Genomic DNA, 14,472 nt, shown 5'->3' with positions numbered 1-14,472 from the left:
CCGAGGGCAAGATGGTTTTTTTCAGCATAGGAGTAGTTCTTCATTTAAACTTCTGAACGGTTAAGTTAAGCCTCACCTGTTTTCATTCTCGGACGTGCTTTCATTCTCGGACGTGCAATATTTTTGGTGGAGGTGCGTTACAATGTGGGTGTTTAGAATATATTTTAGTTTTTGTGATGCAAAGAAATGTGTTCATCTTGCTTTTTGCACTTCGTCTCGCATCTCCAAAGCCATACCAGCAGCACGTTCCCTACTCGTTGCAGCTGCCTAGAGACGGCCCCTCGCGTGCTCTTGTGTTCTTGTGCAGAGGAAAGTGGACCTGAACGAGTTTGTCCGCGAGTATCTAGGAACTCTGTCTCGGCTGATGACGGAAGAAGAGAAGCCGACTCAAGTCGACACTGCTCAGTGGATGATGAGTACGCCGACGTTTTGACCTCTCCTAAGGCCCGTTCACACATAGTAATACTGCAGCGCTGTAAGTGGGCATCGTAAATGGTGCTGATTTTGCTGGTGTAATGCCGACTTCACGCCATATTAGTGATACAGCGCTGCAGCAGCGTTGTTTCTAGCGTTGATTTTGTGCCGCGATGTACAGTGAAACTTGTTTGGAACGAACCCACGTACAACAAAATGTTGTGGATATCGAACTTACAAAAGATTTAAATAAAAATGCATGTAAAAAGTACTTTTTATAATGAACAACATATTTCATTTATTTCATTTATTATTCCCTCAGGGCCCGAAGGCATTACAGAGGGGAGTGGGCGGTCGACAGATAAAAATAACATAGTTGAACGAGGCAAAAATACAAAAAAAGAAACACACACACACACACACACAGCAAAAACACGCGCTACGCATCATCTGTTAAAAAGTTGGTAATAGCATTTTTAAAATAAACAGTGTTAGTTATTGAGACTATATGTGCGGGAAGGCGATTCCAATCAATGGAGGTTTGGGGGTAGAAAAGAAGCATTAAAAGTGGATGTGCTACAATGGGGAATCCCTACCTTTAGGTCATGGTCTACACGTGATGATATGTACGATGGTTCTAAAAACAATGCTTGACGGAGAGCGGGGTTAGAGTAATAAATCTTGTGAAATAAACATAGACGAGATATTTTTCTTCGGAGAGAGAGATCAGGTAAGGAGAGGGACGATTTCATGGAATTACACTGGCTGTACGATGATAGTTCGGGAGTATGAAACGGGCAGAACGATTCTGAATAGATTCGACAGCTGATGCAAGGGTGATACCGGGGCTCCAGATAGAAGCTGCATATTCCAGTTTAGGACGAACTAGGGTATATAGAGGAGAAGTTTTAACGAAAGAGGAGCAAGCGAAAAGTTACGTTTGAGATAGCCCAAAAGCCTATTTGCGTTGTTAGTGACATATTGGACGTGGATATTCCAGGAGAGGTCGTTGGTTATGTGAATGCCGAGATATTTATAGGAGGACACAGAAACTAAAGTAGAATTGTTAATAGAGTAGGAATTGGCTATATCAAACTTTTCCACCGGAAAGTCTTCCAAAAACGCGCAAACAGTCGTCTTCTAACCTGTCCCTTCCCTTCCAACAAAAAAATAGGAAAGTAAGAAAACTCCAAAAGCTCAAGCCGCAAACAAAATTGAGCGAAAAGGACCGATTCAAAAGGGGAGAAAGCTAAAAAAATAACTGCATGCACGCACACACACAAAAAAAGTCTTTTCATCCCAAAGCAGTTGTTCACGAAGAGAAGCGATTCAGAAGGGGAGATAAGCTAAAAGAACAAACTCTGCATGCAAGCAAAAAACAAAACAAAAATACTTTCTAGCGCTTTGTTACAAGGCAGAAGCGAAGAGATGAGAAAAAAAGAGAAGCTTTCGCCTTACAACGAACGCATCGGGGATGTTCGTTGTAAATGTTTTTTGCTACATCAAACTACTTGCTATATCGAACTGATCGTAGCGTTTCCTGCTGTTTGTTATAAATAGGTTTGACTCTATATATGTAAACTGGCCTTCTTTGCGGGAAGTCTTTTTTTTTAGGATGATTTGAAGGGGATGTTGCAAAACGTTTTGTTTTTGAGCTGTTTTCAAATTACAGTGGCTGACATTTTGTTTGTGCAGCTGGCCTTCAGGAACTGTTGTCAACGAATGGAAACGCTGCTCTGAAGAAGGTGTTTCACAACAACGAACTGATTGAACGCCTTATCCGCTCGCTCCACGGCACGAGGGTTGGTGGCACTTGTTCCTCATGCAATTTCACTTTCTGCTCGTCATCCGAGTGCCTCTTCTTTAGTGTCGCCACAAATGAGGCAAAACTATGGCATTGCTGTATCATGAGTCGCTGTCCCGCACTCTTAGGACCTGATTTTAAGCTTACTGTAAAGTTCCGAAAAAACGTCCACCCAAAATTAAGAGATTAAATGGGGAAAAACATGGCGTGGGCAATCTTTGGGGATGTCACAGCAAAACTTTATCTAAAATTAACGATAAACACCCTGGCACCGGCTACGAACCACGTGATGCGGGAACTGATACCGCAGATCACGGACACCGCAAATTCGCGTTCCACGGTGCAATAAACACGCGGTAATTCGCTACAAACTTCTGTGTCATGGGAAAGGATAACGCAGGTTGCAGACGCAGCAGACTTGCGTTTCATGGTGTGAAGGACCCGCAGAAACCCGCTGAGAACTCGCATCACACGGGAAGAAATACTGCAAATCACGGACGTAGTAGATTAAACCAGGGGTTCTCAAACTGGGTTCCGGGGAACACAGGGGTTCCACGAGCTGGTCTCATGGGCTCCGTGAACACCCAAATTGCAACCCCCTCCCCTCACCCTCCCCCCGCCCCCCCCCACACAACGCAGGCTGCGCGGCAGGACCATGCAAAGCGCCTCCATCTCACTTTTTGCTTACATCGCGATTGATATAATGGGGATATATGGGAAGCAACACAAGCAAAATTGCTTACAATTGTTCATCTGTTGCTTCTCAGTCGGCAAATATGGGGGGGGCAGGGGTTCTGCGATAGTTTTTGAGGCTTCCTGGGGTTCCGTGAGTCCAAAAAGTTTGAGAACCCCTGGATTAAACTTCTATGGTGCAAGAAACACGCGGGAACCCGCTGCAAACTTGCCTGTCACGGGAACCCATATTGTGTGCGCAGATTGCGAAAAAAAAAAAACAACGTGGGAATCCGCCACAAACTTGTACGTTACGGGAACAAATACTGCAGATCGTGAATGCATCAGAATCGTATTCCACGATGCAATATACACGTGGAACCAACTCACATGGCATCGAGATTGCGGACAAAAACGCAGGAAACTGCTGTGAACTCGCTTGCCAGACATGCCGGTACAGCGAATTGCGCGGTAGATCTGATTTTCGTTGTGAAGTCCGACGGAAATCGGGGTGTGGGCGATGTTTCGGAATTTTTATATTACAAATATTTAGCCAGAAAAATGGGATGGATGATCTTTCAGGGGCGGCCATTCTCTCGGCACTTTACCGTAGTTTACAATCTCTTACCTCCTTCAGGGGCATTGTATCATATCTACACTAATAAGAACTTTCTAGAAATTTCTAGTACTTCCCAGTGCTGGAATATTCAATCTCTTCCCCCGCCCGTTTCGACCTGGATGGGCGTCGGACTGGCGTGCGGTCTCATGTCGCCACTGCGCGACGCACGTTAAAGACCCTGGGCTAGAAGTTGTACTACTGCAGCGGTTACGAATTTCTCGTTTACAGTGGAGACACTGGACTTTTGCTGGGGCTGACTTAACCTTCTGCTGTCTGTCTAGACGTACACGGAACAGAACTGCTTTTCAGTGGTGGACCTATGCGGAGCGCAAGTCTGTCTGCCTCTTTTTCAGGAGTTGTGGTGACGTCAAAACGTTGAGCTCTGATTTGCTTTGATTGAAGAATAGTGGGTAAACCTCAAGGCAGCGCGCTTTGAGGTCTACCCATTATTTGTCAATCAAAGCCAATCGAAGCTCGGTGTCGTTCTTACGTCACCACGACTCCTGAAAAAGGAGTGGACAAACTTGCACTCCGCATATACTTTGACTTGACAGGCTCAAAGTGCTTGGTCCTTGAACATCCACTCTCTTTTCTTTTGGTTGGTGTGGCTTCCGACGCAACTTTGGGTCTCTTCCAGTTAAAGAGCAACAGTGCCCAGAAGATTGCCGCGTCATCCGTGAGGCTGATTCACGTCTTCCTCTCTAGGTTTCCCTTTGCAAAGGTGAGCCCTCTCCTGGAAAATAATTATCCGTTTATCGTAAAAACTTTTATCGCTAATTAAAGCATTGATTGACGGCGATCAATGTTCTCTCTCTCTCGTCGCCTGCAGAAGCACTTTGCGAGCATGCAAGGTTACCGCACCCTCTTCAGCACTCTCAAGACCCTGGGAGAACCCCACCAGGCGACCCTCGAAGCTCTTCTGGAGTGGGTGAGTAGTCGTCGTCTAGTGCCAGACTCGCACGGTGTTCGTTACGAGTGATCAAATTAAGTTTAATCAACTAATTTTTTGAGTAATTTCGTAATTATTTGAATATTTTTAAGAGGCAGAGAGGCAGTAATCGCAACAGTAATCTGATTACATTTCGAAATACAAAAATTACTTTTAGCCATTTTTTTTTCCTACTGTTTCTAATGGTGCGCTTTATTTGTATGAGTTTCCTGCCAAGAAATTCTCTAACCAAATCCGCAACAGGGGGATGGTTTATCAAAAGTGGTGGATTAAAGGGGCACTGACACCCCAAAGGTCGTATTTGGTTTTGTTGTCAGAAACGATGCAAATTATAGTCATAGACATGCAAAAAAAAAAAAAAAAAATGCAAAAAGGAATTTTTTGTTTTTTTTCTTTTGCTCTTCACCTCCTCGCTTCTTTTTATTTGTGACATAATCAATTATGAAATTTATAAGTTTTGTAAGCGACATTCCTATAATATATGTATTTAGTATCATAGAAAGAACTGGGACGAACAAGGTGCAAACCTTGTTTCTCCGCTTGGCAATCACGTGCTTCGCAAACTCCACCACACGTGCGGCAATATCTCGTGGCAGAATTTAACCGATTCCGTTCGGCGTGCTCCGCAGCTTGTCGAAGAGACCCCCCGGAGGGAACGGAGCTGCACTCCGGTGCTGCGGAACCTGGACGTGATGATCCACCTGCTCCACTGGCTGCCTCAGATGGAGTCGCGCGGAATGCAGCTCTGGCTGGTGGAGCAGCTGGAGGGAACCGTGCAGGGCTCCCTCCGCTCCAGGCTCGACTGCACCCGGGCCGGAGTCATTTCGGCGCTCATCCAGGTCCTGGGCCGGAGCACCAGCCTCGGCGGCAAGGCCGTCGGTCCGTGGCGAGACCTTTCTCTTTTAGAAATGGTGTTCGTTACGTGGCCGGCGCTTAATGCCGCAGTCACGCTGCTTACCGTATTTACTTGCATAACGAACACACTTTTTTTTCCTGAAAAAATCTACAAATTTTGGGGGGGGGGAGGCATTCATTACGCGAGGTAAAATTTGTGCGTTTGCGCGCTTCGTGCAAATGTCATATTAGGTGCCAATACGACACGACCAGGTACTGTGGCACGTCTCCACTGATGGAGATGCACCCACGGCTGTTCGGGGGCGCGCCACAGTAACCATGCTTTATAAATTACGAACCTTTTGAGGGCGGCTTCGGCATGCTTTTTGCCGAAGGAAAAGCGCCCTACAAAGCTCACTTAGCACGGAGAGCAACGTGATCGTTCTTAGGCCTAACCCCTTTCACGATTTCACTCTCCAAAAGCGGACCACAGACGATGGCGTGTTTGTTGACATCAATGCATGACCCAAGCTTTGACTCAAGCTTCCCCAACTGTACGCGCCGCTTGGTTTCACGGTGGATCACTTCTGCAACTACGCACTTGCAGCCATTACGAGAGCGGCTTGGTTTGGCTTGACTCGATCTGACCGCTTGGCGGAAAAAAGAAAATTGGCTCGGTGGCTAGCTAAACTGAACGTGATTCGAGACTCGCAGACCCAAAAATTGTAGGTGCGTTCATTACGCGAGGGGGGGGGGAAACAAAAGTCAAAATATTGGTACCCGTTGTGGGGGGTGCATTCATTATGCGAGTAAATACGGTATACGTCATATGAAAGACACAGTGTTTGCTGCAAACACGATGATAGGATTATCCGTGGATGCGTCTCGAGCAGATTCGAAACACATTTGCTTCTTACATAAGTGTGCTTCTAACACGTTGTCAAATAGTTTTTGTATGTCCCAGGTGACAGAGGACCATCGTACAAAGAAGAAACACACCTCTAACAGTGTCTCCACGCCGTCGTTTCCTACGATCTGTTAGTGGCATGGCCTCGGCTTAACAATCCCCTGTTTTCCACCCGCGGCGGAAGCCCACAATTGCTGTGTCAATGTTTGGCTGGCACCCACCTCCTTTAATATTAGCCCCACCTAGAAGCCGATGCAGTATGCTTGTCCAGTTTGCGTTTTTAAAGCACCTTTGGGACGTATAAAAAATACGGGGAGTTTTTTTCGGTTGGCGGGCAAGAGTTGGCCGCATGACGACCATCAGAGCGGGACCCAGGTTCGTGAGGTCGGGCAAATCGTTGTGCGGTCTCTCTACGGCAAGGTGACTTGTGCCCGTCTTTTCCCTCCGTCTCGTGCGCCGCCAGGACGTCTCCTGCACTTCCTGGTGACCTTGGGATCCTGTTCCATGAGCACGGCGGAATTGAAGGCGCTCTTCCATCTGCTAAGGCCCGACGCATCCGGAGAGCAGGTGACTTGCACATTTCTGTTTCCTGCCTTTAAAGCAAAGCTTTCAACGAAGCATAGCTAGACTTGCTTGGACCCTTCGCTGCACTTCTCTGCCGTTGATCCGGGCGGTTTTAGGTCTGTTGAAGCGCCACTGTTCTTTGTGCTTGTCGATGCATTGCTAGAGACTCGCCCTCCTGAAAGGAAGTGGCTTTTCCTGTGTGCATCGATGCACTGCAGGGAAATCATTCTCCTAGGAATGTGCTTTAACTTCTCTGCACTAAAGCATTGCAGGGAACTCATTTTTCTGGGGAGGTTTATTTTTCTGCATACACCGATGCGTTGCAAGTATTTGTTTATTCCGGGTGCAGCGTGGCATCTCTCCTTCCCCGTCTCCACTGGTGCACTGCAGGGAAACAGCACAGCTGAGGGCCTTCTTACTACTTCCTTGTATCAGCTCAGTTGAAGCATCCCTTTTAAACAAGCGTAAAGTTACAATTGTAGCTTGTGAAACATCTTCAAGTAGTTCATTGCACAATGCATGTAATACATACAACGTATTACATGAGGTATAGTGTGAGCAGGAACAGTATGAGGTACATTATGAAGCTTGGTGTTAGTGTAACAGTATCCTTTTCTTGAAGGTCACTCTAATTGATGTTTATAAGGCTTCGAAAAAGAAATAGGTCCGTGCAAATATGTATAAATCAATGAAAAACAAGTTTCATGATTCACATGTTTCACTTTTTCTGTTTATGTGCAGCACCAGTACACATTGCCGTTGATGTATGCCCTGTCAAACATGGTCAAGAGCGACGGTTGGCTCGGTGCTTCGCATTTTTTCGACTTCAGCGATCCAGATGAAGTAAGCTGGTTTCCTCACTTCCTTCGTGGTTCTGTTTCGAAACTAAAGCAATGTTTATTTTATATGACTTCATTTTTAACCATCGTAGTTAGTTTAGAAATTGTTTAAAGTAAAGTTTTGATCTGTTCCACTCCCAGGGGATTGTCATTCCTGCCATCCGAAAGTGGCCTGGCTCTGGCTTTGGATTCCACGCTTGGTTACGCTTGGACAAGCCGGATTCCCGAAAGGACTCTCCGTCGAGGAGACACCTCTACAGGTAACGTCTCATCTCCGAATGCCCTTTGTTGCTCAGCTTGTTACTTTATTGCGTAGTTGCTATCTGATCAGTCTGAGACTCGAACAAACTTTGGGACAGGCTAACTCAAACTAGTATCTTACTTGAACCTGAAAAGCTACTCGAATGAACAGGAACCTTCATTATGTCATGCTACTATCACACTTTCACTCAAAAAATCTGAAAAAGATTAGTTTTCTTGCAGCAATCGGCATTAGGTGTCACCACGGTGGGTATAATGGCCAGAGCCTGTTTTCAGCATTCATTCAAGCATACAGGCTGTCAGTTCTGATTTTTTTGTTTTACCAAAGTCACGGCTAGAACATGCTGCCTAATTTTACAAAAATGAAACAAACAAAAATAGGAAGAAAGAACATTCCGTGTATCCGACTTTATGTCTCTTATTCATCTTGTACCCCTCGTTCCTGGTCTATCTTATTTGTGCTGTTTTATGTGGGATGTTAATTAAAATAATAATGATTCTGCATTTCAGCTTCTCGACTCCAAATGGATCTCTAGAGGCCTTTTTCACCGGCGGTGGAAAACTGGTGGTTGCAGTGTCGACAAAAAAGGAATACTATGCGGTCCCTGTAGAAGGTGCCTCATTGGACGACGGGACCTGGGTAAGGCCTGCCTCTCCTCTCCATGGCCTATAGCGAGCATATTTTTAAGAAATCGGAAGTTCTGCAACTTGGCAAGAATACCCGAAAAAGCTCGCCATCTCACAGAACACTCGTAGAAGTCGCATAGGTGATTTCGGCTATTATCTTCAGTGACACCGGAGGAGCCTGTGGCTGATTTACACTTTTGTCGTCACCCGCGCACACTCTTGCACGCGTGCCGGAGGAATTGCATGTGGCTGTCCACGTCGCATCATACATTTCAGTAGGCTGTTTTGTGGCGGTGAAGAATAGAAAATGTCTGGTAGAATTCTGAGCTTTGGAGGCCACTTTCGATGTGGAGAGCAGGCCTCCTTAATTCAATATTTCGGGGGGGCAGGCCAGAAATGATGGGATTCATTCACAGCGGGCAGGCGTTGCGTAGAGTGAAATGGCGCCTCAAATAGTGTCGTATCTGCCTGTTTGTGGCGCCATTCGTGAAGCGTATGCTTGCATGATATTCTGCTTTGTGTTTCGGAGTTTTTGGGTTGTTTTCTTACCAAGCTGTTACCCGTTTCCTTTGCAGCATAGTGTGGACATCTGCCATACAGCGGCACGTAGACCGTTCATAAACAGCACCGTGATAGTCTACATCGACGGGAGGCAGCGTGCAAGCGTACAAGCGAAGCTGCCTTCGTTGAGTGAGGTTTGTCATCCAGACTTTTATTAGCAGTAGCATCTACCTAGCCTTCTGTACACTCCCTTTTTGCGTTTTGTCCCCTAAATTTGGATCGCACAATGCTTTTATGGCCTGGTTTCTAGGTCTAGAGCTTTGTAAAGAGTTGTGACGAAAACATGATAACACGGGCTCACAATGATCACATGGTCACATGGTCACATGGCTGGTGCCACTACCAGTTATGTGTCCTCGTGACGTGATGTCACTGTGTTACATGACCATGTAACTTGGCATAACACAAGCGTATAACTAGACATTGTAGCGTCAAGTGGCCACGTAACTTGACGTCACTGTCACGTGACCGCGTAACTTGACGTCACATTGTCACGTGATCATATAGCTTGACGTCACTGTGGAGAGACCACAGGACCTGATGCAATGGTGTCGCCTTACTACATAACTTGATGTCACAGAGCGACATGACCACATACCTCGATGTCACATGACTACATAACTTGACGTCACGGCGTCACGTGACGTAAGTGACGTCATGTGACACAATCACGGAGCAGGCGTTGCGTGACCACCATCCCTTAAATGTAGCAGGAAAAAGGGCGTTGCAATATAGCAGCTTCTCAAGTCCGCCCTCTGCATAATTTGAACCTCCTACGTAAGGTCGAAGCGATTTTTTAAAAATTTATTTGGCAGCATTCGTGATGTTAAGACGTATCCGTCTTTCCATACTCTTCCCAGTTCTCGCACTGCCGCGTGGCTTGCTGTAGCACGGGCAACGACGCAGCCGTGAGCCGTAGGACGAGCGGGGGCTCGGGCGATTCTGCCACGTCGCCGGGGGCCCCCACGACTGAGGGGGGACGCTTTGGCGCCTCTCCAACGGACCCTGGCAACGCAGCCGGCGTCAGCTTCCTGAGGAACACCACCCTGGGTTCTTTCTTGAGCGGCTGGGATGCCGAGAAGATCTTCTCGATGGCCCCCAGCGTGCCGGCGAACCTCCGAAGTGCCTTCAACGCGGACCCGGACCCTTCGATCGTCGTCACGCCCGTCGACTCGCACGAGCAGGTGGGGGAGACGAGCTCCCGAAAATGGCAGATCGCCTTTCGCGTTAGGGAGGGTTTATTCGTAACGTCGATTACGGTTTTTTCCCCGTAGCAACGGCTTGTGGAACTTAACCCCGTAACGAGCGGTTACGGAACTTCTCTCGTGACGGGCAGTTACGGAGCTTGTCCTATGATGGCTATTTACGGAACTCCTCCCGTGATGCTAAGTCGCAAACGATTCATTTGTAACCCCAGTGTATGGAGTCCTTCCTGAAATTCTAGCTTATGGAATTTTTCTCGAAATGTTAAGTTGCGGTGCATTTTCTTTTTCTTCCTCGTGGTTTCAAATGAACATTTGCTGTTCTGGACGGGGAGGATGTTTAAGATATGTCCCCCTCTATTATGAAATTTCCTAAATCTCCAGGGTCAATCGACCGAATTTGTGCCCATTAGAATCTTTGAAATGGCAAATAGGTACAGAATGATCACCGCCCCATTACAGAAGGCTTTCTAGCTCTTGCTATGACCCGTTCGGTGTAGCGACTTAGCTTTCACCTCTAAATGATGGTATGTTTGTAGAACTAATATTTTGAAAAGGGAGTGTAAACTGGTTTTAATACCAGCATATTAATTACAGTGGTAATATATCTCGTGGAGATATATTCGGGAGAATGAAGTCACTGTGAAATATAGGCTATTTACAGCATGAGCTTGTTTGCAAGTGCTTTAGGCTTTTGCGAGTGTTTTATTATTTTTATATTAGAGTCATAGCACCCCACGTCCCATGTTGCCATCTTCCAGGTCTGGGGTACTTCCGAAGGTCTGAGGGGCCAAATTGGTTCGCTGTGTGTCTTCAGTGAACCGCTGCAGGCATCTCAAGTGAAGATCATGTACACTGGAGGTTTGTCATCTTTTTCTCTTATGGCCACCGAATGTTTCTGTTGCTTTATCCCTATTATTTTAGTCAGGTTTATTTAGACTTATTGTAAAGTTTTCAGCTCACTGTTTTTCACAGGGTAGCCCAGAAGGTGCTATCTACAGCAGATCTTTGTCAGTGAGTCAAATATTGAATTAGAACATGAATCACAGTTTGAGTATCGCTGAGTATTCTTTTGCGAATTCGGCTTTACGCCGAATTCGCAAAAGTTATCAGAACAAATCTGTTATTTCTTGACTCCGACCACTACACTGGGTACAAAGTGCCATTTGAGATGCATAAAAACAAAAGAACTGGTAATTGTTTCTATAATTGTCAGGAAAGGACAGTGTGACCGAAAAATATAGCTTGCAAAAGAGTGTTAATATTGTCCGGATGTATTCATTTCTTGAAACAACATGAAACATGATTTGGACCTAAGCAAACTGATGGCCCGAGGCGTGGCAGAAATTGTGGAAGCATTTCATACACCCGGTACAACCAGCGCCGCCTCTGACATCTTCGTTTCGCTTGCTGCGAACCCAGGTCCCAAGAACTACACCCTGTTTAAGAACGAGGACTCCGTGGAGGTAGCTGACCTCTTGGCTAAATTGGTCGTGTACTACGACGCAAAGGTAAACGGCGATTTCTTTTTTCACTCTCTTTGCGCACTGCTCTCGTTTTTAAAGCGACGGCTTCGTTTGGGAAGCCTGCACAGACCTTGCCCGTATGGGTAGCGTCGCACGGAGGGGGGGTGTAAGGGGTGTGCAAGCACTCCCCTCTTTCCCTCTCTCTCCCTTTCGATTTACGGTCTGTCTTCGAGCAGGCTTCCGTGGATGGCGTCTGCACCAATCTGGCACCGACGCTGTCCCAGTACGACGGCAGGGTGACCGGCCGCTACTGCCACACGCAGAACGTAAAGGTGAGGATTCGCGAGCCCCCTTCTTTTCTGCTTTTGGCGAGCGCTACTCAGAGCAGACATTGCTGAAGCGTTCTTACGGTCCTCTCTGACGTGCCAGGACATCATCAACCTGATTGGAGGGTATCCCACACTTTACCTCCTGCTCGAGAACTCTGGCAAGCCGGTTCCTAAAGGTTCGCCGAGCTTCGAAACGACTTCGCCCCCTTCTAGCAACAGACCGTCCGAGGAGGTGGTTGACGACTGGATTGTGGTACCCTCCGCCTCGTCTTCGTTCTCGGGCAAGTCGACGCTAGTACCCCGTAGTAACATTAATTTGTCCGTGTAAGCGCATCATATGGTTGATCACATGCTCTCCTATATGCTCTTGTACAGCTATGTAATATCATCAGTTTGTTTTTAACGTGCAACATTCTTTGGCTAGGCGTTCGACATTTCGTGAGGCCCAGATAAAAGCGTGGCCGTGAGGCTTGACACTGATTGGTTGACGGGTGGAGCTTGGGAGTATGGAAAGCTCTGAAAGATCGCCAGGTTTATCGGCCCGATCAGCGATAGTATCGCTTCATTCTAGGAACAACTATCAAGTGTACACATGGTAAACTATCTGATGAAGAATGCCGTGAACGTAGGCGTCTGCAAGCTCGGAGTATCGTCAAACAATATATTTGTGATGCTAAATCCACCTAGCAATTTACCGTACATCTTTATATACCAGGGTGCAAGGCTGGGTTGTGACCTTGCGTTTGGAAAGTCTGCGGAAACTTTTGTTTTGGGGAAATAAAAGGGCGTTGTCCTTACATTACCGAGAGGGACACTTCTTCTAGCAGCATTGATGCACCACGGGGAAATAAAACTGTTCTCTTTGTGGGTGGAGGGGTGTGGGAGGGGGATATCTTTCCTACCATGCACCGATGCGCTGAAAACGGGCGGGTGTGCTCCTGCGGGGGTGCTTTGCCTAGGTGCAACGGTGCATTGTGGGGGAGTGACAATGCAAGAAGCCAGGATGCTGATTTTGTTTTTATTATGCGAGCACCTAAAAGCAAAAGAATTAGGAATAAGAATTTTCTTCTTGAGAACTTTTTCCAAGCTTGGAGTGATGCCATTAGATGAGCATAAACTGTGGTGCCCAACGTAGACAATCTAAATTTCATTATGAATTTTAATGGGAGCTTTGACCCTGAAAAGCGGAGGCTCTTTTGTGTGACTTATGGTTCACAATAAATACAATACGTTTATGTTTCGAGAGGCTGGAAATCAATGTTTGCTTGAACTAGGCAGATCTAAAGATTATCGTTGGAGCCCATTTGACACCTGAATTTGCTTGTTGCATGCTGTGGCTGCATGTGGTTTGAGACGAGGTTTGAATCGCAGTGAGTAAAACTGTGTATATTGCATGCTTGGATTGCCTCAGGGTCACTTGCTTTGTTGGAAGGTGACCGTAGCGCTTTTGTCACGGGATCCTTATAGCATGTTGGATGTCGCCTAATAATTGTCTGGTTTTGCATGCACAAATTTTGCCGAAATGGCAAAAAGAACCTTTGGGATTTCTATTTAATGCTTACATAACACTCACGTGGATACTTTCAAGATAAGTAGCCAAATAATCTGCTAATAAAGTTCATGTACAAGGTGTTGATATATAGTAAAGATGTTTGTATAGCCGACTTATTAAATCATCTTAGTTTGAGAAAAAGCTTTCTCTGCAACAAGATATGTAAGCAGTTAACATATTTTCTGGTTTATTGTGCAGTATGAGCCAGGTCCACTTCTGACGGTTGTGATGTTCATGGATACCTTTGCTTAGTTATGCTTAGATGTTGGTTGAACTAGGTTTAGATTAGGGCTTATTTATGGTTTGGACCTTTCTCTGCTTGGCTGTAGTCGGCAAAAGGTAGGTTTAGGCTTGGTTTATTATAAACCAAGCCTAAACCTATCTTTTGCCGACTCTTCCGAATCCCAAGAAGATTTATATGAGTACTACATTGAGTTATGCTGGGCTAGTATTAAACTGAATTTGGCTAGGCTTAGCTTACTGAGGGTTCTGCATTCTCTTATGCTAGCATGGCTTTACGAGGTCTGGCGTAGGTAAAGTAAAAGCTAGGTTTCATTTAAATTTTATGTGGTACCAAAAAGTTAATTTAGCTATTGAAGAAAAAAATTTCAACTTCACAAGATTGTGAAAGTTGTCTGCTAATAGTTAGTTAAAGAAACCTAATCTACTTAAGTTAGCCAGGAGCCTGCTTTTCATGAAACAGAAAACAATGCACTGGAAGGACAAGGTCACATTGCATTGTCTGTTTAAAAAGTCTAAGCTATCTTGCTTTTAAGGATTCATCCAAAAATATGCACAATGTTAGCTGGGTCCTGCATTTCACGTGTTTTTCTCTCGCACCTGTTTTGATTACACAAGCATGACTGCAATAT

At 45.9% G+C, this 14,472-nt stretch overlaps 1 protein-coding gene across 1 annotated transcript in view; it reads left to right on the top strand.

Moving 5' to 3' along the window:
* Positions 1–14,472, top strand: part of LOC8026231 (neurobeachin-like protein 1) — a 73,990-nt gene that overhangs the window by 9,270 nt on the left and 50,248 nt on the right. The window contains exons 9-23 of the mRNA XM_040223000.3: positions 308–416; positions 2,110–2,216; positions 4,147–4,230; positions 4,339–4,437; positions 5,088–5,337; positions 6,663–6,766; positions 7,505–7,606; positions 7,744–7,862; positions 8,374–8,503; positions 9,066–9,185; positions 9,912–10,235; positions 11,015–11,114; positions 11,676–11,764; positions 11,956–12,051; positions 12,149–12,329. Of these exons, the coding sequence (XP_040078934.1) occupies positions 308–416; positions 2,110–2,216; positions 4,147–4,230; positions 4,339–4,437; positions 5,088–5,337; positions 6,663–6,766; positions 7,505–7,606; positions 7,744–7,862; positions 8,374–8,503; positions 9,066–9,185; positions 9,912–10,235; positions 11,015–11,114; positions 11,676–11,764; positions 11,956–12,051; positions 12,149–12,329 (2,014 nt within the window). The remainder of the gene's footprint in view (positions 1–307; positions 417–2,109; positions 2,217–4,146; positions 4,231–4,338; positions 4,438–5,087; positions 5,338–6,662; positions 6,767–7,504; positions 7,607–7,743; positions 7,863–8,373; positions 8,504–9,065; positions 9,186–9,911; positions 10,236–11,014; positions 11,115–11,675; positions 11,765–11,955; positions 12,052–12,148; positions 12,330–14,472) is intronic.

Source organism: Ixodes scapularis, unplaced genomic scaffold (assembly GCF_016920785.2).
Source record: "Ixodes scapularis isolate PalLabHiFi unplaced genomic scaffold, ASM1692078v2 PGA_scaffold11__112_contigs__length_91849675, whole genome shotgun sequence".
Lineage (NCBI taxonomy): Eukaryota > Metazoa > Arthropoda > Arachnida > Ixodida > Ixodidae > Ixodes > Ixodes scapularis.
This window is presented reverse-complemented; position numbering and strand designations above follow the sequence as displayed.